The sequence below is a fragment of the Microchirus variegatus genome, assembly GCF_963457635.1.
Source record: "Microchirus variegatus genome assembly, chromosome: 10".
Classification (NCBI taxonomy): domain Eukaryota; kingdom Metazoa; phylum Chordata; class Actinopteri; order Pleuronectiformes; family Soleidae; genus Microchirus; species Microchirus variegatus.
The window spans coordinates 12583250-12609818 of NC_139811.1; the positions used below are offsets into that span (position 1 = coordinate 12583250).

The 26569-nt window shown below is 42.0% G+C and overlaps 4 protein-coding genes across 4 annotated transcripts in view; all 4 read right to left on the reverse strand.

Moving 5' to 3' along the window:
* The window catches only part of LOC310933172 (Na(+)/H(+) exchange regulatory cofactor NHE-RF2), a gene marked incomplete at both ends in the record, with an annotated part of 29600 nt that extends 20562 nt beyond the window's left edge, over positions 1–9038 (reverse strand). The window contains 2 exons of the mRNA XM_083896594.1: positions 6749–7048; positions 8832–9038. Coding sequence (XP_083752720.1) covers positions 6749–7048; positions 8832–9038 — 507 coding nt within the window. The remainder of the gene's footprint in view (positions 1–6748; positions 7049–8831) is intronic.
* Positions 9039–15637: 6599 nt separating this feature from the next.
* LOC310932469 (somatostatin receptor type 5-like) lies at positions 15638–17914 on the reverse strand (the record flags this gene model as incomplete). Its single annotated transcript, XM_083895795.1, has 3 exons — positions 15638–15712; positions 16781–17125; positions 17204–17914. 3 exons carry the CDS (start codon positions 17912–17914, stop codon positions 15638–15640), a joined length of 1131 nt encoding a protein of 376 aa, XP_083751921.1.
* A 5296-nt stretch (positions 17915–23210) lies between these two features.
* Positions 23211–24065, reverse strand: LOC310932592 (myeloid-associated differentiation marker homolog; the record flags this gene model as incomplete). The annotated part of the gene is made up of 1 exon (XM_083895918.1): positions 23211–24065. One exon carries the CDS (start codon positions 24063–24065, stop codon positions 23211–23213), a length of 855 nt encoding a protein of 284 aa, XP_083752044.1.
* Positions 24066–25063: 998 nt separating this feature from the next.
* Positions 25064–26233, reverse strand: LOC310932591 (myeloid-associated differentiation marker homolog; the record flags this gene model as incomplete). The annotated part of the gene is made up of 2 exons (XM_083895917.1): positions 25064–25651; positions 25967–26233. The coding sequence occupies 2 exons, from the start codon at positions 26231–26233 to the stop codon at positions 25064–25066; spliced, it is 855 nt and encodes a 284-aa protein (XP_083752043.1).
* Between the last annotated feature and the right edge of the window lie 336 nt (positions 26234–26569).

Genomic DNA, 26569 nt, shown 5'->3' on the forward strand with positions numbered 1-26569 from the left:
TATATGTGGCAAATTGTCCAGGGTGTACCCCGCCTATCTCCCTATGTCTGCTGAGATAGGCACAGCACCCCATAAAGCGGTAGATGATGGATGGATGTCCCTTTAATTCATTCAATCATCGTTTCCCTGGAGATAATCCCAGTTTGACATCAGGTGAAAGGCAGGGTTCATTATGGACAGGTCGCTATAAATCCAACACACAAAGACGAGCAACCATTCACTCTCATGTTCACACCTACCGTCAATTTAGAGGAGTGTCCAATTAACCTCTGCATGTTTTATGACTGTAGGGGGGAAACTGGAGAAAGACCGGGTCTCAAACTGGCGACCATCTCACTGTGAGGCAAGAGCTCTCGCCACTGTTCCACCGTTTGATGACTCACAACTGTCATACTATAATATAACACAATGCCTTGTTTGTCACAAAGCCTCACATTTGCATGGGTGGCAGAAAGAGATTATAGGCGTGTGATCACAAAGGACTAACCCTACTTACAGACAACTTTAGTGTTATGTGCTCTTTCATTAACGTTGACAGGCAACATTTTTCCAATTATCCCAGGCAAAATGAAAAAAACTGAACCAAGGAGCATAATGCAGGGATGGGATGATGAGACTCTCGTGCAGTCAGTGAGGATAACCATCGAGTCATTTTCATGTCGTTATGAACTAATGGTGGCAGATGACTTGTCTTTTATTTGCAGTGACACCAAAAAAGCAGCACACACGACTGCTGCCACGATGAGGAAAACTCATTACTGAGACACGTGTCCCAAAGAGACTCTTTTTTTTAACCAGACCAAACCTCTCTCTTCTCAGAAATTCGTGAGAGTTTGTGTTTGTGTTTATTCAATCCTGACCCCGTGAGCTCATGCCCTGACCCTTAAATGCTGCTCTCTCTGTCCATGAGTTTCTCACGCAGATCGCAATCCACCAAATGTTTATTTTTTTTCCCGGTTAAATCTTGAAACATGTCACAATAGCTCACACGATCACTGCACACTCACTTTCTGCTTAATGAACCACGTACATGACATTTAGGGTTTTTAGGAGGGATTGAATCAGACTTAATTTTTTCTTATACGGACATCCAGTCCAATGAGTTGATCACTGATACTAAACATCATCTCATCTTTAGTTTAAACTAACGTGTGCGTGTTCTCTTCTACAAAATAATGCACATTTGTACTTTTCCACGTCGCACTGCTTTTCTCCGCGTCTTTGTCTATTTAAAAAAATGTTTCTATCTGTTTTTTTTTAACAATTCTTTTCCCCCCCAGCAGCACTCTGCTATTTCTGCTGTGGACTTGTCACCATAGCGACGGCGGTGTGGTGTACTTCCCTAACAAGCGTGATGTGACAGAACAGGAGTGCAGTCGGACGACTGGAAAGAACAACAACAAAAGACCACAGCGCTGTAATGTTTGTGTGTGTGCGGTGGGGGAGGCCTCACCACCAACAGAGAGGAAAAAAAAAAAAAAAAAACTCAGAGTAGAGAGAAAAGCAGAAACTACATCGTCCTCAGGACTTCTATAAACATACCAGGAACATGCCTCTTTGTGGCCGGGGAATAATGATAGTTTCCAGTGTCTCTGTATGCATGTGACTCGATTGTTTTAATTCATGTTTAACAATTTACTGTAGTCCTGTGTTTAAACTTTAAGGGTGAATTCCAATTCCTTGCTTAACCCTCAATCTCCAATCTCAAAAATGCACGCTCCCGCTAGTTCAAGTGCTGTCCCGATTGTCAGAAAAATTGAGTTGAGGGCCAAGTTTAAGGGCTGTATCGCCCTCAATATTGAGATTTTCCGAGACCACCCTTGGGAGCAAGGGCTACCCAGAATGGGTGTTTTGTCATAACAAAGATGGCGCTGAAAGCAGCGAAACGAGTACGCTACAAATTAAGTATTTTCTTTGTTATTGAGATATAAAAATTATGGAAACCATTGTATTATCTTGGTTTAGGCCCATATATAAGGATTACTGACGTCATTGTTGCGTAAAATGTATTTTTATTTTACGATCTTTTTGTCGTTTGCTATGGTTTACTTTTCAATAAGCCGTGGTGTGTGGTAACTGTCAGCTGAATATGTCCTTGGTTGTGGTATTTGTATGAGTATCATCTTATAACTAACTGACAACCTAATAACTTGACTGACAAACGGATCGTAATAAATAATCGTGACGTAAATGTGTTCTTCTTCTTCTTCTTTTTTGGAGTTGACAGACTGGACGCAGCTTTCGCGTTATTCTGCCCCCCACAGTCTGAAGACGTATCTGCATTTAAGGGGTGTCCCATTTCTAAGTGACAAAATAACCCTCAACGCTTGGTTTTGAGGGCCAGTTAAGATTAAGGGTTGAGCTTGAGGGTTAAGATAGGAATTGGAATTGGCCCTCAAACTTCTTGTGTGTTTGCAAGTAAAAAAAAAAGGGTCACAGTGAGAAAGTGATAACTGGCACTTTATCTCAAGTGATTCACTGGCATAACACACCTCAGTGCATGTGTGTATGTGTGTGTAAAGGAGAATAAAGACAAACACAGAGGCAGAGCGTCGACCCCTCAGGTTTGTGTTCGAGTAAAAATGATACATTTCACGTTCAAGTCATAATGTCCTTGTCCTTGAAATGTCTCTTCCCTGCTCCCTTTGTTCAGCCTGTTCGAGCCGTCGACTGAAGAATAACAGATCGGGGAACGAGGACAGAAAATTGAGAGACGTCAGAGAGGGAAAAGTGAGTGAACTGTGTGTCCGTGCCTCAATTTGAAGCAATCTCCTCAGACACTGATGGAGTCAGAGCAGGACAAGATGTCTTTCTGGTGTTTACCACACTCTGGAGTTTAGTTCAGGTCTTCTTTTTTTTTTGCGTATAGCTGCAATTATTTTCAACGTAAATTCATTTCATTGATTCGTCACACGTCGCTTACATTAAACCTCAAACTTGAGTGTGTAAAATGAAAAGCAGCGATGTTTCTACTCAATTATGACGACACTCAATGTGTCGTCAACATCTCAATTAGGCGTGGGAATCTTTTATACCGATTGATTCCGATTTACCATTCAAAACAATTTGATTCATAATGATTTCTGCTTCTATACACGCATAGAAATAAAAGTGCTAAGTAGAACCATATAAGGTTCTTCGGCTTGTCCTCATGGGAGAGAACATTTTTTGGCTTTTGGAGGGTTCCACCAAGAACCCCTTTTAAAACCCTTTATTCAGGAAACGGGTTTTAAAGGGTTCTCTGGATAAAAATGGTTCTTACTGGAATCATTAGTGTTACCAAGAACCCTTGAAAAACCCTTTCTTCAGGAAAGGGTTTTTCAGAAGCAAATGGTTCCAGGTAGAACCTCAGCCATTGTAGAAGAACCCTTTTGGAACCTTTATTTCTAAGAGTGTAGGTGTGCAAAGGATGCACTACTACTCTACTACTCTACTCCAGTCTGCTTTGCAAGACAGAATGACAAATGGAGACATTAAAGTGTCTTTTCCAGATTTATTAAGTTTACTTATGTACATTTATCCATGCTTAGATGGAATTGTTGTAACTGTTGCGAAAAAGCAATGTCACATAATTGGAACACAAATAAAAGTGCCTCTTTATAGAAAAACAAATCGATTCTGGGACATTGGCACACCCCTGATCTAAATGTACATAAATATATGGATATTATTATATTGCTTATAGTTATTGTTTTACTAGAAGCAGCTATGTCTACACTTAACAGGGTCAAAAGAGAGAGCTGGAAAAACAGAAAAAAAACAAAACACTACAACGTTCACCAAGGCCACTCAGTTTCTCAGTGTCAACACACTGAAAAGATTTGTACAGAACAATCAAATCAGCACCACAGCATACAATGCCAGAAAACTTAGAACACAGTGGCATTGATCCAAGTCATCACATCAACGACAACAAAGCAGGCTTCACCTGTATACAAGCTCCTGTGTCTATCAATCAGGGTGATATGAGGTTATGTAATTCACAACAATAATGGCTTATTAGGGTCTAAAGATTAGATTTCTTACAGCCTAACGTGATTGATACGTAATCCTGCAGTCATGGGAAGATGGTGAAGCCCGGGAGGGAATTACTGAGTTAAAAATGAAAGGAACAAAACAATAAAATAAAAAAAAGGGGGGGGGGCTTGTTGTTGAAGACACAACCTCCCATGTCTGCAAACTGCGTACAGGCATAATCGTGAAAACAGATACAGAGGTGCTGAGTTTGTGGGTCAGCAGTCTCCCCCTCCACTGTTCTGCTGTGTCACAAATCATGATAGAGGCAAAACATGAGAGGAATGCAACAAAAAAAGAAAAAAGAAAAAAAAGGGGAGACCTGGAAGATGAGTGGTCATAAACCAGAGGGGAAAATACTGGTTGGGGTTCGTGTTACCTGGGGAACACAAACACACAAACACACCGAAAAACCTTGAGCAGGGGATATTTATTGAACAAATGTGGAAGCGATTATAGTCGCAGGTTTCTTCTGTATTCATGTACCTGCCTCTGTGCGTAGAGAGGGCGATGATGTGTGTCCACTTGGACTGAGACAAAGAGAAGCTTTTTTTTATTATTATTCTATTGTCATATTTGTCATAAATCAAGTCTTGAAAGATAGTAAGAAAGATAGTGTGTTTTCTTTGATTTATATGTTGATTCACTCTATTATTTATGAGCGACATCATAGCTGGTGATATCTTTGTGAAGTGCTGTGATATGAACGTATCAGAACTAACTCTACACTCTTAGTAGAACCATATATGGTTCTTCGGCTTGTCCTCATAGGAGAACCCTTCTGGAGGGTTCCACCAAGAACCCTTTTAAAACCCTTTATTCAGGAAAGGGGGTTTAAAGGGTTCTCTGGCTCCAAATGGTTCTTACTAGAACCATTAGTGTTACCAAGAACCCTTGAAAAACCCTTGGTTCCAGGTAGAACCTCAGCCCTTGTAGAAGGACCCTTTTGGAACCCTTATTTCTAAGAGTGTATAATGTGTGGCTGCAGCTGCCACTGTTGACTAATGGTCAGAAAAACCAAGCACTAATTAAATCCCTCGGTTTCAGGAACACCTTTTATGCACCTGTCCTCTTCACCTGCAGGATCTTTATCTCCCAGCTCGCCATCCACCCCCCCACCCCTATTCAAATGCAATCTCACCAAAGTGAAATGTGATGGAAACTAATGCATATCACGCTGTCGCTCGTCACTTATGCTACTACGAAACAAGGCGTAAAAATGCTGAGTCTGCTTTTCCTCTGAGATTGGGACAGGACCAAAAGACACACAGAGCGGCAGAGGATGAGGTTTTAATGCACGCACTTTATTTTTAACCAAACAGTTCGAAAAAAAAAACAGCGTTTCAATTAAATCACAAGCATTGCCCTCTGAATTTGCCGCTTGTCTTTTTGCAACACTAATGTTTTTTTGGCTCCCGCTGAACCTTCTTTCTCCGGTTTCGATTTTTAATTGGAAGTCATTAAATTGGAGAGAAACCACTGAGCGTTTGGGCCAATCCAACCCCCGACTAAACGCTCCATGGGACTCCTCCCCACAACCACGGGGTCACAAAGCCAGAGCTGAACAAAGACAAACCCCCCCCCCCCCCTCCCACACACACACACACACACACACACACAGAATAAACTGACTGCTGTCATTGCTCACGACTCACAAATTGGCAGGACAATCCTAAGTGAAAACACATGCTGTGTTGATAAATGCAGAAAGCAGCAGAAGCAGCAGCAGCGGTGGAGCAGCCATCTCGGCTCAGCGACGGAGAGCATGTGAAACTGAAGACGGTCAGATCTTTGAGTCGCAGTGAACGGAAACACTTCCTGTTTTTTAACGTCAACAAGGCGAAACCAAACAGTGAATTTTAAAAAAAAAGACGAAAAACAAAAGTGTATCAAAAGCCCATGAGTATTGCGAATCCAAGAGTTTCAATGAGTAAGTATAAATAAAGGCAGAGACGATGAGATGTGAAATTCTTGTGAAACAATATTCCCCCTGGAATATCACAATAAATCACGTGTAATGTGATATTTATAAAACACAGGATTACACAGAGTCGTCCATACACTGTATATTTTACTATTTCCGAGGATTTCCTGTTCTACGGGGTCACTGTGTTGTCTACGTACCAGATTCCTAACATCTAACAGGACACCGCCCTCTGACCTTTCTTGCCCTCTTTGACCTCCAGCACATCTGGAATGCTTTCAGGCAGCCATGTTTGTCTCTTGGGACACACACACACAAATACGTACGCATGCAAACATTCATAAACAGACACACAGCACATGTGCATGGAAGGCTACACAACAGGATGGAATCTCACGTAACATGGACATAATCTAATCTGAAACTGGCACGGCAGCGAGTAAAACAAGTCTGTGTTGAAAGCTTGAGGAGAATCTGTTCAAAGTGACTCACTATCTGCAATCTGTTCCCTAATGTGTTTAGTGATTCTTTGAATCTTGAAATCACTAGGAAAGGCGTCTGTCTGAGACACCTTGTGTTTATAATCTGAATAAAATATGTCTCTGTTGATTTCCTAAAGGAGGGGAGAATTACCGTTACTTCTATCACTAATGAAAAAGAGACTAATTGACCTCATATTGGTTTTGAGATGAACTTCCAGGGACCTGCACCTCACCTCAGTTCCAAATCATGGCGTATTAGCTACTTCAAGTTAAGAAAATATTGGGATGAACATTTAATAACACGCTCAATCTTATTACTCTGCCTTACCTTTTTTGCGGCCTTTGACGGCGCCCTCCTGGAGGGCTTCTGCACCGGGCTGCTCAGCGACGCCGGCTTCTTGGACACCGAGCCGTTCTCCCGCTTCTTGCCGGGGGACGACGGGACCGAGGACGGGGAGGGAGAGGGAGAGGGCGATGGCGTCGGGGAAGACGAGGAGCGAGGGCCCGACCCGAGAACGGCCATCTCCTCCGTGGCTGTGAGTCGAAGGCTCCGCAGACTTTCGTGTGTCTCGTGGTCCACCACCAGTAACCTTGTCTCCTGGTCAACGGCTTTGATTCTCTGGACCACCTAAAGGGATGGAGAGTGTTTGGAGTTGTTGTAATTAATTTTGTTTGTTTTTATTAAAACGAAACTTAAGGGACAGGAAATGACAACAGCAACAGAGGCTACTGGGAGCTAGCAGCATTTAGCATTTGGAAAAGTGATCATTTGCAGGCTCTAGCAGGCACATTGCCGTCATATATAACTGGACAGATAAATCCTCTGAGGCTGGAAGTTTGTGTAGAACTCTGTGCTGCACTTTGGAGCCAAGAATTTAACTTTTTGCAGACATCGTGGACTTTGGGTTTTCGGATGCTGTTGCCCTCGCCAGCACTCTCGCGTGTTTTACGGACAAAGAGGAGCTTCGTATAATAAAACATTTATCTCCTGTACTTTTATCTCCAGACTGACGAGGACCACAAAAACATGAATGAGTCATCTATTTTCACACGTTGGCGACTGGTCGGGCCTCCAGAGTCCCAAATATAAGTTATTAAAATGATTAAAAAGTTGATTTTGCATAATATGGGACCTTTAAAATAAGAATGATTATTGACATATAATGTAAGACTAAATATTGTAACTCCCTGTTCCTAAGCATACCTCTATGGTGGCCTTCACAGACCAGAAAGGTAGACTGTCGTCCAACGAAACTATGGGTAACTATGGGTCGGACGCAGGAATTGTGTACCAATTTGGTACTAGGCGCCCTTAGTGGTAGTATAAATAACAGCAATCTGGTACCTTGGGTAGTAGCTTAGCAGTTAAAGCATTGCACTTTAATGTGATTAAGGATTAGACTTTTACACTTTTCCCTGTAATTTACTGCTTAACTCTTTTGTCTTTTTGTTTAACCCTAACCCTAATTTCACTAACACTTGTGCCTCGTTGGGTTTAAAAAATAGCTAAAATGTACATCCTGACCAGTGTGTTTAATTGAGCTGAAACACGCCGAAACAAGATGGTGGCCTCCATTTTGCCTAAGGCTACAAAACCTCAAATGTATGTGATTATACACTTATACTCATATGACTTCCTGTGCTTTTAATGTAAAGCAACTTGGAGTTCATGTCATGAAAAGTGCTATAAAATGTAATATTATCATTATTATTTTTACAAACATACTTGTGGGTAGTAGCCACAGTAGTAGTAAATCGCATGCTGGACCTTTAAATGGCAACACGAGCATCACTCCATCATTGTTTGGTGGGATGTGAGCTTCAAACACAAAGTGAAACCCATACACTGGACTTGTTGGGACATTGTTGTGTAAGCCTTGCTGACTGCAGCTATAATCTGACCAGCAGCCCAGGCCACAGTGAAACAAACAAAACCACATGCAAACAGATGTGGAGTCAGTTTGACCATTCTATACTTTCTAGGGAGAGATTTACAGTCGTGTTTACAGATAATTTCAAGACATCTGCAGGATCCAGCGTGTCAACATTCTGCAGTGGCCTGTAGTGGTTATGTGGAACAACACGTCTTATTAATAGCTCATTAAAAAGGAGACAGTCTGGTCAGTTCACCTGCAGTTAAACCTACTTTCCAAACAAAGTAATGATCACATGAGTTTCAGTCACGTAAACTGGGTGTTATTTATAGCAACATGTGGTTTAATAGTAATTAAATAACTTTTGACTCATCACACCAGGAGGAGGAAAGGAAAGGATGAGTGTTGTGCGCGTCCCATCATCATCATCATCATCATCACGGATCTAGGACGCACGCACCAGCGCGGTGTGTGACCTGTTGATGACCTCCTGCGCAACCGCGCGTCCCGTGCCAAATATTAATGTTGTCCTCTTACCTGATGGTGAGTCTCTCGTTCAACGTTGGCCCCATTCACCGCGACGAGTCGGTCCCCGGCGCGCAGTCCCGACGCTTCCGCAGGAGAGCCAGACTCCACTTTGCGGATGAACTGTCCACTCTTTCCCTTTTCGCCATGCAAGTGAAATCCATAGCCGTTCTCTGCTTTTGCCATGACACAAAGTCGCGGCTTCCTCTCGCTGGCCATTTCCCCCCCTTGTCGCTTTAACCCCCCCACCCCCCCTGCAGAGTTCAGTGAAAGGAGAAGATGATCGAAAAATGCAAAAGATGAGTTTTTTTAAGAGAGCGGGCGCACGACTAATAAACTTCCACAGAGCGAAAACATATCTGCCCGAGACGCACGCTCTCTTCCATACCAGAGGAACAGAACATGCAAAGTTCACAGCTTTTTTTTTTTTTTTTTTTTTTTCTTTTACAATCCAACAGCACGGAATTCAACAACTGTGAAAGTTAAACTTCAGAAAACGATGCGACCACACGTCTATCGGCGCGAGTGTCTCTGCTGACGCGCGCTGGCTGGCGACTCCAAAAACCGATCCGCGTCCGCGCGCACGGAGCTCAGAACCTCAAAAGCAACAGAGGAGCATCATCCATGTTCCTGCAAACGTGCTCAAATGTTCAACTGCCCCTCGACGTTAATCATAACAACCGCTCGGAGGAGACGCGCTCACCAACTCCAGCCGAGTGTAATCCGCGTAGGAGTGCGTCAACAGCACCACCAGCAGGTCGGTGGTGCTGTCAGATTACATGTTTCTCACTCACGGGGAGCCGAGATAGCCTGGACAGAGACACAAGATGGAAAGTGATGCAATCCTGCCCCCTGGTGGCAAGAAAATGATCAACGTGCGACCTAATGAGGACACCAACTTAGAAAATGTAATACATTTCCCAATCCCAAGAAGGTGCAGTTAATTAAGAGTAAGAGTGATACATTGAGGTCAGAAAGAGGAGAGGATGGGAATAAGGAGATGACAAGAGATAAGACAAGGAAAGGAGATGAGGAAAAATTAAAGAATGTGAAGGACTGGTCAGTGTAGTTTTCTAACTCCAGAGGATGGCATTTATGCAACATCATGGATGCAAGCTGCCGTTTAATCCCATAAAAGAAGTGGAAGTGACAGAAGAAGTTAACTAGTTATACTTTTTTAAATTCAAATGAGCTGAACGTGTTTGAATTGTTGAGATTGTCGGCTGAAAAAATGTGGTAGCAATGTTTCACTGGGCCAAACAATTAACCTCCAATTGCTTTAGTTGGTTCTGCCAGGAGATTGATAGAGTATGCATAGAATGAATGTGTGTGAATGGGTGATAAAACTGGAGCTTTAAGTGCTTTGAGTGGTTATTAAGGCATAACACTGACCAGTTATAGTTAAGTTGTAGCGTGAGTTCAGTCAGAAGAGACCACACTGTTGTCTGTTTCATTCGTAATCTCATTTTCATAAGTTACATCCTGTTTCCCTGAAGTGTCAATGCCGCAGTCTGTTGTTCATCAGCTGGTCTCATCTGCCCCGATCGCACGGCAAAGCACCTAACTCACGTTTGGATGCTGTTTGTGTGAATTATAGCTCCGACGTTCAACACAATCGCCTCCAATGACCTGGCCATCAAACAACAACGACCTGGGAATGAACACTCCACACATCCACGCCATTGGATTCTGGACTTTCTTACCAGCAGACCACAAAAGTTCATATGGGCAAGCACATCTCGTCACACTGGAGTCCCCCAGGGCTGCGTCCTGAGTCCACTACTCTTCACTCATGACTGCAAACCCATTAAACCCTTCCAACTCCATTATTGAGTTTGCAGACGTGATATTAGGCCACATCGACAACAACAACGAGACGACAGTTCGAAGACATTTCTGACAGAGGTTGTTGAGGTTATGAAGGGGTGACTTTAACAGGGTTTCAAACAGAAACCTGGCAAGGTATAGGAATGCTGCCAAATGTTACGGAAAAATAAATGAGCTGTGGTGATGTGCTGACCTTTGTCTGCTTCAGGGAAGACATGGGTTGATAGTCATCTATCAGCACTCTCTCTCTCACACACACACACAGTCTGGTTTCCAGAGACTTAATATTATTATAAACAAACTCCAGTTTTTAGGCCTGAGGACAACACAAATTGCAATGAATCCCCTGTAATCTGCAGCTGCCGAGAGACTAGAGACCTAGAGACTTTTTTCCTAGAGACTTGTGAGTTTTATTAATTCTTGCAAAGCACAAGCACGACCCTTGACACACAATTTACCTTTTTTTAATTGCTTGTGACACAGCATTGCACTGCCAGTGTGAGAAATATGCCACTTAAATCTCCTGCATATGTTGTGTGCAGTTTCTGGTCTTAAAGCCAACATCACTGGAGTGTTTGAGTGTCTCTTTTGTTGGTATGTGACACTTGTTAATATCATATCAGGCTGTATACAACACCTTCTTTGATACTATGGGACTTTTTTATCTGTAAAAATAGACATTTAGAGTGTTCCAGTGATACTAGATGACAGAAACACACATGCCAAGTTGCAAATCCATTTCAATTGTAATGTTTTGACTGTTTAATGTCCATTGAATTGGACAGAAGCATCCTGGCTGCACTCCTCTCATTGGGGTGGACAAGGGCACAGCTCTTGGCTTTAATTACCCACTCTGGGCAAAACACACCTTATTTTCTTCCTTCTGGACCTCTGTTTCTGCGAAACACAGTTGGCTGACTTTCATTTAAATTCCAAATCAGCACACTGCAAGGCTGCAAGAGGTGAACCTTATGATTACAGTGCTTTTCTTTCTTGGTCTTTACAACAATCACTTAATCTATAATACTTCTTTGATGCAGATTGTTCTGGTGTACAGCTGCAGAACTGATTAGCAGCATTTTGGATTCAGTGTCACATCAAATCTACTGGTTCACGCTGCTTTGAGCAACTATTAGTGTGAAAAACACCTCTCCTCCTATTACTCCTCGTATTCCATTCATCAATATTCCATGTCATGTCCTCTGTGTCTTAGCTATTTTCATTCAAACTACTTCATTTTGTTGTTGGCAATGTTTTGCTCGATACAGCGCAAGCTACTTGTGGGAAATAACAAGGTATCTTTTAATAATGAGGGACCTGACAATCATTGATGTATATATATATATATATATATATATATATATATAATGTGTCTGTTTAAGGAAACTAAAAATTAAAGTTGCCATGGAGGACACACAGTACCGTATGTACACAAAAAGAAACCTTCTATAGAAGCTATACACAAATTACAGAGTCACATACAATGTCCTAATTCTGATTAGCTATTGATTTTGTGATCAGTACAAACAAAGTCCGTCTGGAGATAAATTAAAAAAGGGATAGAAAATTTGACGTGTTTCTGCTTCTGATGTTTTTAAAGACGATTACTCACGCTACACCAGACAGGCAGGGCTCATCAGCAGCAGCTGCGCTGTCTGGGGCAGGAAGGTGGGAGTGAAGAGGCTGTCTTCACGGTGGGTGAGACATTTTCACACCGTTCACCGCAGAACACGGTGTTAAACTGAAACGACGAAGTCGGTGTCCATTCGCCAATACTGAGCACATACTTATTTAGCATTAGCATGCTACTAATTTGCAGCTAAATTGGCGAACCTGTTTCCAAAGGTAAGCTAGCGAGGCTGCGATTAGCATTAGCGTAGGGCTAACATAATATAAACACTGTGCAACCTCGTTAGGCACAACGCAAATGTTTTCATTTTTGATTAGCATTAGCGTAGCTAGATGTTGTGACTCTCAGATCAGGAAAATGTTCAGAGGCTGGATATTCATTTCATATTTCTAAATGTGTGTTCTTAATTTTCCAGTGTTTCAGGACACACAAACATCTCAGCGCTCATGAGGATTGAGCAACTGTTTACATCTCCCTCGCCCCCCCCACCCCTCCAAAATAAATGCTTAAATTCCTTTCCACACTGTCACCACACTGAATGACACGTCGTTTACTCAGTGAGACAAACTCCTCCTCACCCTCGTCTTACTTGTCTCACTGACTTCACATCGATCTCCCTGTGTCAACAAACACATTGTGTGTGTGTGTGTGTGTCCATTACAAGAGCAGAAATGTTGTTTCCTCAGATGTTGAAGTTGAAGCAGGTCAGGTCCAGTTTACGTCTGCCCACAGAGAACCGAGGGCATCTCCGGGAATGATACCGAGTCCATGCATAATACAAACGTCCCATTGCATGATTTAATTAAAAAAACCAAAAAAACAACAACACTGGTTTGTTTAGTTCACATTGAGATTGTTGGAACAAGTGTAGAATGACCACAAACACCAAGACGCACCGAAAAGCCCACAGTGTGTCTCTACCCTCATGCCTTGCCGTTAAAAACAGGTTGTCAGTAAATACGACTGAAATAAGGGCTGAGGGAATATGTTACAGAAATACAGTAATGAGGGAAGACATCAAGGTGTTACGAAAGTGAGAAAGTCATGGAAAAAAATCAACAATGTACAGTGCTTTTGAATTGATTAGTGTCCTCATAACACTTTACCCTAACCTTCATTTTTAATTGACCTTTTGCAGCATTTGTTGATTTCTAAAATATTATTTCTTAACCACCCCTCACCTTACCTACCCATATGACATAATAAATAATACTACATAATACTGATTCATACTGCTGAAAAAGAACTAAGCATCAGTGTTTATCATCCATGTGCTGCTGCAACTTGCAACTTTTTGAATTCATGTTTGATTTAAACCTACAAAACATTGTTATATGTGATGTACAACTACAGCATTTAATTGTTCAATGACTGACTTCTTTAATAGAAACTCTACTGTATGCTGTATCCATTGTTCTATAAATACACCGATTACAGTGCTGCAATCCTTCTTATCATCCTTCTTATCACACTTGTAATGAAGTGACAGATCCACACCACACTGTTGTTGATATTGTCACATTTATTAACACATGAAATTACTGCTGAATCATTAAGCAGGGGGAAGAACAATCAAACGCCACCACCAATAACAAATAATAAAAAAAAAGAACGCACATGGAGACTTTTCTCATTATACTTTGCCAGTAACAGTTTTTCCAGATTATTATTATTATTTATTTCTGTGCTAAGCATTTATGTTCTAACACCATAACACATAATACATCTGAAATGACTTTTTTGTAACAGAAGCTCCAAAATGAAAGGAAACTGTGTTTTTTTTTTTTTGTTGAGGGACACTGACACTGAAGTTTCTATTTCAATAAAGTACAAAACCATAATCCTGCCGCAACAATCACAGATCACAGCAACGATACACATTGGCTCAAGAGATGTCCGCATAAAATTAACACGTGTCAGCGGGAAAAACACGGAGAAGGTTCATGGACGTTGTGAGGCAGGACATGAGGACAGTTGGCGTAACAGAAGAGGACACAAGGGAGAGGACAAGATGGAGGCAGGCGATCCGCTGTGGCGACCCATGATGAGAATACAGAAGTATCAGTACAAGGACATGGAGCTCAACGCTCCACAGACATGTCGGAATTACCATCTTAAGAGGATACTCTTAAGATACTAAAATATACAGTTTCTTCTTCAAATAAATCTATAATTAATCTCGATCTTCCCTCAAGTCAATTTTCAACTGTGGAGTTGCTGCAGTACAACACTGCCAGGAACTTCTCAATGATGATGGCATCAAATATCAAAGTAAGACAAGCTAAACAAAGAGTAAGCACATGATATGTTGGTCCAAAAGATGTCGACATCGATTCACCAATGTCAGAGCAAAGAGTTTTGTCCATTAGAGACGAATAACTGGCTATTTTTTAAGCATTTTTCACAGCTTTGTTACAGTTAAAAAGAAAAAGGCATATCACACCAATGGGTAACAAGTCTTATGGTACCCAGTGAAACAGGGTTCCAGTTCAAATTAAATGCTGTAAATCCTCAAATTTGAAAGAAAGAACAGTGGAAGAGGTTAATGATGTTGCTGTGGCTTTAAGAACACAATCAAAGAATGGTGAGAGCAAACAAAACAAACAAACAAATCGATTTTTGGCAAAATGCGCTCGCTTGCTTTCTAGTAGAGACACTCTAATGTCTGTCCATTTAAGGATGCAACATTCAGCATTACACAATCTCAGGAAACAATTTAATATTCATATGAATCCGACGTGATTGCTCCACGACAGCAGGAGAAGCAGCAGGTTTGTTCAGAATCAGCTGTTTATCACAGAATGTATGCATAAAGAATAACTGAATCTGAAAATGAGCTTCCCCTGTGTCACAGACCAACGACCATCATTGATGCGAGCATACAGTGTAGTAGAGTTCTGATTCTTCAGCAGAGAGTGAGTCAAAACTTTCTGCACAGATGTTCTTTGTGTGGAGGCGTGCAAATAATGAATTCATTATGGCAACGGGTAAACGTGTAGAAATTCTTGTGAAATGCATTAAGCAGCAGCAAATGGAATAGATATCAAAATCACAGCTGGTTGCTTCAAATTTGATCAAATATAAATAAAAGTTGAACCAAAGATGTCTGTCTTTTACTCGTGTCGGCCATAAAAGCCTCGCTAACGCTAAGAGATAAGTTGTTGACGTAAAGCAATACAAAGACACGGAGTACAAAAATGCAGGCTTTTCACCGTGAATTCCTGTAAATAGTTGGTCCATCCAGCATTACTCATTTGGTCCCATTCAGAGAGGGAGGATAAACAATAAAGATGCACCGAACTAAAAACAGGTCCACAGGCGGTGCCTTCCGTCCACACGAGGACATGGCGGGTCAAAGAGTTCACTGGCCATTCATCGAAGTTTTCGGAGTGAACGGCTCTCTGTCTGACTTCTCAACGACCCCCATCTGGAGAGGCTGCAGGAAAAACACGGGATCATAAACATGACGTTTTCGTCAAGAAAACAATCGGAAACCTTATCACCGACGTGTTTAATAACAGACGATGTAATCACATATTGCTGACTGATCTCAGTTTCATGGACAAAAACACTGACTCTTACTGCTGAGGGTCATAATCTGAGACTTAGGGCCAATTCCAATTCCTATCTTAACCCTCAAGCTCAACCCTTAATCTTAACTGGCCCTCAAAACCAAGTGTTGAGGGTTATTTTGTCACTTAGAAATGGGACACCCCTTAAATGCAGATACATCTTCAGACTGTGGGGGGCAGAATAACGCAAAAGCTGCGTCCAGTCTGTCAACTCCAAAAAAAGAAGAAGAAGAAGAACGCATTTACGTCACAATTATTTATTGTGATCCGTTTGTCAGTCAAGTTATTAGGTTGTCAGTTAGTTATAAGATGATACTCATACAAATACCACAACCACGGACATATTCAGCTGACAGTTACGGATAATTGAAAAGTAAACGATAGCAAACGATCGTGTGTGCGCACCGACCGGCTATTGACTAAAGATCGTAAAATAAAAATAAATGTTACGCAACAATGACGTCAGTAATCCATGATATGGGCCTCAACTAATATAATACAATGGTTTTCATAATTTTTATATCTCTATTAACAAAGAAAATACTTAATTTGTATCGTACTCATTTCGCTGCTTTCGGCGCCATCTTTGTTATGTGAAAACACGCAATGCATTCTGGGTAGCCCTTGCTCCCAAGGGTGGTCTCGGAAAATCTTAATATTGAGGGCGATACAGCCCTTAAACTTGCACTAAACCCTCAACTTAATTTTTCTGAGAATCGGGACAGCACTTGCACTAGAGGGAGCGCACATTTTTGAGATTGAGGGTTAAGCAAGGAATTGGAATTCACCCTTAAGGTGGGCTACATCACTATTTTTGCACCTTTAATGGCACTTGTGCAAATATTTGTAAAAAGGTGTGCAGAGTAAATTTAAAGAATTTATATTTTCTCTCCATGTGATTTGAGAGAGAGAGAGAAAAAAAGGTGTTTTACCTTGGGTGCAGCCTGTCTACTTCCCATCTGCTCTGTGGTGCTAACACCGTTTGGTTTGTGAAAGCAGAAGACCTTCTGGAAGCTCTGCTTGAAGTTGTCAGAGAGGAAGCCGTAGAGGATCGGGTTGGCACAGGAGTTGACGTAGGTGAGGATGACCAGGAAGAAGAAGACTCTAGCGGTGGTTTCACTCTCAGGGATGATATACACCAGGTTGACAATGTTGGCAATGAAGAAGGGCAGCCAACATATGACGAACACCAAAACGATGATCACCACCATCTTCGTCACCTTGCGCTCCGACTTCCGCCGCTTCGTCACGCCCGCGCGCACGCCTGCAGACCTCACCTGAATGCGACATGGTTCATTATTAGACCGTAAGAACATAACCACAACAGGAAATTGAATAATCATCTTCCCCATTACCTTGATGACAATCAACAGGTAGCACAGGCTGATGACACAGAGGGGACCAAAAAAGCCCAGGATGGATGTATAGAGGATGAAGGCCATGGACCACAAACCATGTGGCTCAGGCCAGGATATGTTGCAGGTGTTGTACTCCTCTTGGACGTGCGAGTAAATGGTGACTGGCAACACAACCAGGAAGGAAACAACCCACACCATGATATTAAAAATCTTGGCCACCTGAGGATTCCGCCACTTGTTACTGCGAATAGGATAAACCACAGCCAGGTAGCGATCAATGCTCATCACAGTCAGGCAAAAGGTGGAGCTGAACTGGCTCATGCCATCAGCCATCATGCACACCTTGCAGAAGAAATCGCCATATGGCCAATAGGAAAGTGCACTGTTAGTGCCAAGGAAGGGGATTCCTAAGATGTAGAGTTCATCTGCCAGGGCTAAATTGAGAATGTACATGTTTGTCACTGTTTTCATCTTGACGTAGCGGACCACCACGTAGATGACCAACGTGTTACCCAGGAAACCCACAATGAAGACAATGGTGTAGATGATCGCAGTGTCCACACTGAAGGGCAACGGCTCCGGCTCCTCTGAGAAATTGCCTGAGGAGCGACCGGGGTAGGGCTTAGACACGGTGACGTTCTCGGACATCGACGTCCAGTTGTGGCCGTCCATCTTGAAGTTTGGCGTGCCAATATCCGTTTGGATCATAGTAGGAAATAGCTTATGAAGACACAGACATACAATTACAACATGTGATATAAATGTTTCAGAAAAGTTAAAGTGCATCATAGCATGTGGGTGCTCTCTGGGAAAGATACCCATATTTACCAGGAGAGAAGAGCAAGTTGCCACTGAATTGTATGAGCAAGTGGCCAAAATGTCATTTATCGTAATATGAAACGACACAATGTGAACAAACTTTATCCCATAAACAAAATGGCTCACCATGTAACATTTATGGCTGCTTACATCTTTGATTCACCGCTTTAGCTCACCATTGGACACACGCCTTGCTTTGTCGGAAACTGACATTTGTAAATGACTCATTCTCCAAAGAGTGAGAAAAAAGCAACAACAAGCAAACTCCTAAGATATTGTGGACTTAATCAGGTGAGTCTTCTGTTAAATGGCTGTAACCTGTTTTTTTTTCCAGCCATGAGTTCAGTGACGGCCAGTGTGTTCCATGCTGGTGCCAGTCTGTTTTCAGTGCTTCATCCAACCACACTTAGAAAACCTGAACTGTAACTTTAAGCTCATTAGATAAGATGTCCACAATGGTGTGTGTGTGTGTGTGTTGGGGGGGGGGGGGGCACTGAAAGAAGAAAAACTGGCAGGCCCACAGCTTTAAAGAGCTAATGCCGTGAAAAATAAACCAGATTTTATCAGTTCATCTGTTTGGGCCACACATGTTCACAACAGATAAAGACTTTCTTCAGAAACTGATATTAAATGCTCAGATAATAACTCTGTGAGTCCTTGTCACACGGTGTGGCAAAGAGTGAAAGCAAGATGAAGGTGAAACCTTTGCGTGAAACAATTTTTGAAATCGTGTTGATTAAACAGCATGGCTGCCCTGATGTCACCTTTAAGTGCAACCATTTCAGCTCAAGCTGAGAAATGTCCTCTTCGGTCAACAACATTAAAACGTGTCCATGTCCCTTTGATGCTGGTCACATTTTTACATACAAACTAAATGATTTTTGGGTTATCATCCAAATAGCTTTTTTTTCTCTTTTATTGAATAATTTATCATATTTGCTTGATGTTTGATGGCCACATTTTTTATTTATTTTTCTATTAATTGTAATTAGTCTACATCATGATGTTTCCAGACAAATAAAAACAACGGAAACATTGATAAATGGCCAACTAATCCAATATTAATCCACGCTGCCTCGGTGAAAATGGCCTCTCACCTTACCTGTGCCTTTTGGTTGACCTTACATCAAAATTAAATTATAATAACAACAATAATAATAGTAATAACAATCGTGTGACTGTCGGTTGTCGGACATTTCATCCCGAGGCGATGAAAATGTGTTGCACCAATAAATGGTCTGACGTGCAGATTCACTGAACCGCGCTCCAAAACACGGGAGTGACGCGCAGCCCCCAGCATGTTGTTGAGAAAACAAACACTGCGAGTCCCCTTCAGACTGCATCGGGCTTGACATTTTTGTCCACCAAACTATAATAGCTATAGCCCACAGTCATTAAAGTCACGCTTGGCTCATTAAATATGAAATTAATCAAAGTTAAAAGGCGCGTAAAGCCCCGCATCCTCATTTGGAAATACATGACTCAAAATAAATCATGATGCCAAGATGTATTTCGCGCACACACTTTTCACACTTTCAACACACTGAGATTACATTTTATTACACAATCACGATGAAAAATGTCATGAAGATAGTGGGATTCACCTTACCTGTGCGTCTTATCCACTCCGCTGTCCGGTGGCGTGGCGCGCGTCTCCTGTGGTCGTGCGGTTCTTGGAAACGCGCACCTTGTCTGAGATTACAACGGACTCTCTCGTTTTTTTCCCCACGTCTCTTGAAAGAAAAACCACCTCACACATGACTTTTCATCTTGACGCATTGTCTCGGTGTCAGAGCGATGAACTCTCCAGAGAGAGCGAGAGAACGTGAGGCGCAAAAACCAACGCCATCTGCGACCGTTCTGCGGGTTTTCTTTTTAGCACTCAGCTCTTGAGGGAATTGCGTGTAAATGAAAAGCCTTTCTCTTGCTCTTCACAAGTCAACCCCTGATTACTGAATGCTACGCACAGCGGGTATTTATTTGGAGAACGTCACCCAGCCTCCCACCCCATTGGTGGTTGCAATTACCTAAACACTGACTGCCGAATCCAGATTTGCGCGTAAAAGTTCATCTTTCCCCCCAGGTATTTTCTTTTCCTGTGATGTAGAGACTTGAGACTTTTTTTTTTGACCATGAGAAGGAATGAGGTAATCCATTACTGCAGGGAATAAATCACCTTGAGGGAGATATAATTCCATGTTGAGGGAGAGTTTATAGTAATTCCACAGGCAAACTGTCTACTTTTAAGCAACATGTTGGTGTCATCGAGGTCAGTGAGTCCCAAATTGGGGGTACCAAAGTATTGTAAGGGGGTACATGGAGACAAAAAATGAAATGAAAAAAATATATAAATATATATATGTATATATATATATATATATATATATATATATATATATATATATATATATATATATATATTGGCTGGTCCTTATGTTCTGTCACCCCGAATAGGGACTATTGGAGGGTTAAGACTTGGTTTTAGGGTAAGGGTTTAGTTCAGGTAAGGGTTTAGTTGTGAGGGAGTTTTTCTGGCATAAACACATGACCTTGCCTGGACCAGTAATGGAAACCGAAACCTGGTCCTAATGAGGCAGAACCTTATTTCTGTGTAACTATAAGAGCTAAGATTTGATTTAGATTAAGGTTAAGGTTTGGCATTAACTGGTTAACCCATTGGCTGCCAGTCATTTTCAGCGCACCACTGCCGAGCGTTTTAGAGCATTTTGACTGATTTTCCAAGAGTGGACCCTCTTCTTTCATCAGACGCATTGGCAGCGAACGGTTGTATTTGAATTACACTTATTACGCAGTGTCCTACGTAGAATACCTGCACAAGCCAGCATGCATGTGTGTATGTGTGTGTTTGACAGTATGTGCTGCATTTCTGAATTTTCCATAAAGCATCAAAGAGGATGATGAGGGAAAGTGGGATGTTGATGATGCCTTATATTTTATGGGTCCTGTCTGACAGGTTTTAACTCAACGCTAACATGGGCGCAGTGGCACACAGGTAAAAACAGAGCTCAAGATTCTACGATATGGCTCATTTACACCATCTTTTATCCCATGCGGGTCACCCTGGACCTCATTTTTCAAGGTTACACTGACTATATTGATAGTGGGTATGATGATGATGATGATGATGATGATGATGATGACAGGTGCAGTGTAAATCAAGAGTTGTGAGGATAGTATTAATCTGTAGGAGGTGCCAAATCAATATTTCAGAGATACTAAATACCACAGCCAAGATGTCAAAATCACCTCAAGCACCAGTATTTAAATGCAGCATTATCTACATTGATGTAATTAAATTGCATAGATTAGTTATGAATGGGAGAAAAAAAGGGATTTAAGTGACTGAACATGACAAGGTTGTTGATGCCACACGGCTTGGTCGGAATATTTTAGAAACTGTTGATTAACTGGGTTTTGTCAGAGGATAATGGCCAGACTGTTTTAAGATTATCAAGAGAAATTCATTAATGGTATGAAAGCAGCATTAATTGATGTGTTACCACAGGCGATTTGGTTTCCTGAGTGCGAATAGGTGTATTTAAATTCAATAACATTTCTAAAATAATTTCTAAAACATAAAACCATGGATCACCTAGGGATACCAAAAACAGACATAGAGCCGGTTGTTAATGTTTATTAAGAAATGTTATGGACAATGGGAGAAAAGAAAGCTTCGATTTTTGTTTGATTGATCCATAAAAATCCAATGGGTCTCTATTAAATGACAGAAAGGTAACAGAACCAGCAGATAACAAGGTTCTGAGCTTCCTGTGTACGACTTGTGTGCCTAATAAAATGAGCCTTAAGTGGAGTGTATACACAAACAGACATTTTTTTGTTTTGTTTTGTTTTTACACTCTTCTCCTCATCTTAACTGTGGTGATTAATATTCACAGTGTTCACGCTCAGCCCCAGAAGGCATTTGAGAGTCTGCTGTGTTTGATTTAAAGGCCACTGATAGAAGATAATGACCACAAAAAAGGAAACGGGGCCAGTGTGACAATGAGTGACTCAGAGTCTGTTGGTTGCCTCTGTTGCTCTGTCAGTTGGACTTATTTTAGAGGATCACAGTGGTTGTTGAAAGACCTCAGAAAAAATGTGTGTCTGTGTTTGTCACAAGTTTGTTTTTGTTTGTGTCTGTGGTGACATTCAAAATCTCTAACCCTAACCCAGACATAGTAAAACAACAAGGCATTTAATAACACAAGACAGAGTCATTTATTCAGGTTCCTTGTACTGGTTTCACTGTAACTGTTCAGTAGTAGTGAGCAGAGGAATTCCATTAATTGATTAACATACAACAGTTCCTTCCATACAAAGCACTTCCTATGGTCAGAACATCTATAAACTGTACATGAGCACAGCTTTTTTAGGTAATTTCTTGTTATTCAAATCAAAGCAGACACATATAGACTCGCCAAAGACAGACTGACTTTTAAAGAAATGAAAGCTTTGTATGCTTCACTTTGTTTTTTCCCCTCCGGTTCACTCACACAGATTGGTTTATGGGACGGCACAATGGCTGCAGGATTACAGGTGAGACGCGGATGATGTGATTCATTTACAGCTGGTTGAAAAAGAAAAGAACTGATGTCCACTACAAAACTTAGAAAGAACTGAAGAACCTGACAAATCGAATGCAGCAGCTGCTCGTTGAATAAAGGATTTGCCAGTTAACTTTTCCCACGCATTCTTTTTCTTTTTTTTTTCAAATCGGTAAATCTCTCGCTGGCTCTCTCTTCTCATTCGGGCTGCGACTCATCAAGTCTCTTCTCAATGGATCACCCTTCTTATCACTTATCTCAGCATGAAAACAAAACAAAAAATAATTATATATATACTGTATACTCTACAAAAATCCTTTAATCAGCAAGATATAACACCCATACATGGAAAGATGAGAAGCTTGCATGGAAAAATAGATTCACTTGTTGCATAATTGAATTATGACACAGTGACAGTCTTATTACCACCACTTCAGTCTGTATATTAGGATCCAAAGTTCTGCGTGGCTAGTTTACTGTTATGACATTGATACTAGTTTTAATCATTAACCATTGCCACTTCTTTGCACATGCTGTAGCTATTACAGAAAAGCTATTTGCAGGAAAGGCACATCGCTTTCACTTTCATTTAAAATTTCTTATCAGTTCATTTCATACTATTACTGGTTACTAACAAAGAACACGAGGCGCAGAGAGTAGGCAGCGTCCAGGGTGTATACGATAAAGTTAAAGATCGTCATGATGGTGACCCCCACCAGTTTATCCCAGGAACAGAAGTGGCCACAGTTACTGGGTCTGTGATTGCCCCGGAAACTGTACAGTGGCCAGATCACCATCGCTGTCGCATACATCACCGCTGCCAAAATATTATAGACCACGACAACCTTGTCAAGCGGGATTGGACCAAAAGAGATCAGCTGTCCGAGGGTGAGCAGAATTATGACGATGGAAAAGACGAAACACAGGGCGTACACAGCCAAGCACCATTGTAGTCCTGGTGAGCCAGTGTAATGGCCCGCCTCCAAGGACACGAAGATGAGACAAGCGATGAAGGTCTCCAGCATCTTCATTATGCCGGGCACCGTGGAGAGAAATCCGCTGATCTGTCCACTTGGACGAAGACGTCTCAGAACCACCTCACTCGCATACAATCCAAAACAGAGCCAGGACACCACCGATGCCGAAATCTGACGGTGGCAGGTTTTGCAGGTGAAGAAAATGGGGTAGATGAGGGAGGTAACCAAGCACATGAGGCCGGCCAGCATCGCAAAGGCAGTGGTGAAGTCATCCCAGGGGAAAGGTAACTTGGCGCTAAGGCTGGTGAACTCCAGAATGAGAATGAGAAGGGTGAAGAAGAAGCAGAAGCACCAGGTGAACATGCACCACACCCAGTAGGACGACGGGCTGTGTCCCGCCAATGCCACCAGTATGAAACACACACACGTAAGGACGGCTGCCATTATTCGCAGGATGCCTACCGGCTGTGTGACTGACCTCAAATCCACTTGAATCATGGTTAAATGACAGGATAAGTCTCAATAACCCTGGATTTTTTTTTTTTTTGACAAATTCAGTTTAAGTACATCCCTCAGTGAAGCGAGGCCTTGATTTTTTTAAATTCAAACCTGTTGAAGAAATCCATGCAGGCAAGAGACCCAAGCAGGTGTGTGTCTGTGGAAAACCAAAACTGAAGTGTGGCGGCATAATACTCAACCGGAGAATCCTGGCCTCATCTGTGCAGTTTATGGTCCCTGTTGCCTTTCACAGATTGGACAGTGGATTTTTTTTTTATGCCGCCTTAAACACAAATACAGTGGACTCTGAGCCTCAACGTAAGGTCAATTCAGACACATGTCCAACAATGATGGGTGTTGGTCACAGAAAAGAACACTGCTCTCAGAGGACAAATGGAGGATGTCTTGCTTTTAGGGATTAACACAAATAGGTAAAGATCTACTAATGTGTTTACATTTATTATCGTGATAGGGTTGATACTGTGCACAACCATAATGAAGATTAGTACTGTATATAATGAGAAATGCCTTATTTTCTACAAAAGGGCAACACAAATGCAGGAATTCTGAATATTTGTTCTTCACTTTACATTCTCTTTCTCTCCAGTAAGAAGTGGTTATTGGCAGAAAACACAGGTGGAAGGTGGTTCCTTCCCTTTGAATGTCCGCTCTCTTGTTGTCCATTACAGGAAAATGGGAGTGGATATGGATAGTCTCTGTGTGTGTGTCATACAAACTATGACTTACCTGTACAAATATACTGTTAAAGGGAGGAGTCTGTTCCTAATCGTCATCAATCATTGAAGACATGATTGAACCATTGAGAATATTCATTCATTTAATTTGACAACTCATTTTGGAATACCTTTTATTTACAGTTGACAAGAAGAGATTGACGAGAACATGTACCAAACAACTAGGAGAAAATCAAACAAAAGAAAGAAAGAATATAAGAACCCTAACCCTAACCCTAACCCTAACCTTCCCCAAAGTTTCAACTATGTTCTTCTGATGAAAAAAACCAGCCTGGAGGAATAAACTGTATCCACAATGTAAGCAACAAGGTTGAAACAGGTCATGAAAGTGATAACAACTAAATTATCCCATGGACACAAGTGATTTGAGCATAAACTGGGTCTGGGATTATTTCGGAAGCTGTACAATGGCCAGATGACCACGGCTGTGATGTACATCAGCACTGCCAACACGTTGCAAAATAGCAGGACTTTATCAAACGGTGCGGGGAAGAGAGTCAAAAGGCGGCAAATGGTAAAAATGATGATAAGTATGGCGAAAATGAAGCAGATGGAGTAGACGGCCACGCACCACTGGAGTCCAGGAAACCTCGAGTAGTGGTTGTGGCTCAAGCAGATGAAGATGATGCAGGCCACGAATGCCTCCAGAACCTTGAGGAGACCCGGGACTGTGGACAGAAACCCGCTGGTCTCACCAGGTTTGGCTCGAGTCAGTCCGACCTCAATGGCGTACAGGAGGAAGGCTACGCAGGAGATGACAGAGGCACCGATCGGTCTGCCACAGGAAGAGCAAGTGTAGTAGATGGGATAGATAATGGATGCTGACAGCACCTGGGAGAGAAATCAAAATATGTGTGAAATTGCATTAGCTTAAGTTTGGCTTGATTCATTCATTCATTAATTCACTGTACCAATTTTCCTTTCAGGGTCGCAGGATTAACTGGAACCAATCCTGTGTCCACCCTGGACTTTGGTCCATGTTAAATCACAGTTCCTCTACACAATCTATTGGTCTTAATAGCATAAATAACTCTGTAATAATGCTGAATAACATTGCCAAGTAAAGACCTCCTCCAGAGCCTGCAACAAAACGATCTTTCCTCACATTTCCCAATTTCTCAAAGACAAACAAAAACCAATACACACCATTAGAGTAGCTAACATGGCAAACGCTGTGGTGAAGTCATCCCAGGAGATAGGCAGCTTTGTGCTGAGACTGGTGAATTCCAGTAAGATGATGAGGAAGGTGACACAGAAGCAGAAGCACCATGTGAACATGCACCACGCCCAGAAGGACTGAGATACATGGCCCACCGATGCCACCAAGCTGAAGGAGATGCAGGTGAGGATCAGCTCGCATATCCTCACAATGCCTACGGGTGCCGCACATGCCGCGAAGTCCAGCGTAACCATGGTGATTGTACTCCTGTGGTCAGTTTGCTGTGGTCCTGGATAGATTGTCCTTTCCAATCTCTAGTTTTTGCTCTATGTTTCAAATAGCTCTTCTGTCTTATCTCCTCATTGTGTGAGTTCTGCCTGAATGCGGCAGAAGCAGGAACTGTTACTCTACATTCGCTGGCCGCTCCCTCATCAACGCCCCGTTAGACCTCCCTCCTCAAACGTCCAGATACCGTTTGCTCAGTGCAAATGTGCATTAACGGCTAAGATGGGAGTATTTGTAGAGAGGTGCCGTTGTTCATCGATCACCTCATTTGCTTATCAGTTGCAAGGGGCTTAGTCATTGCAAGA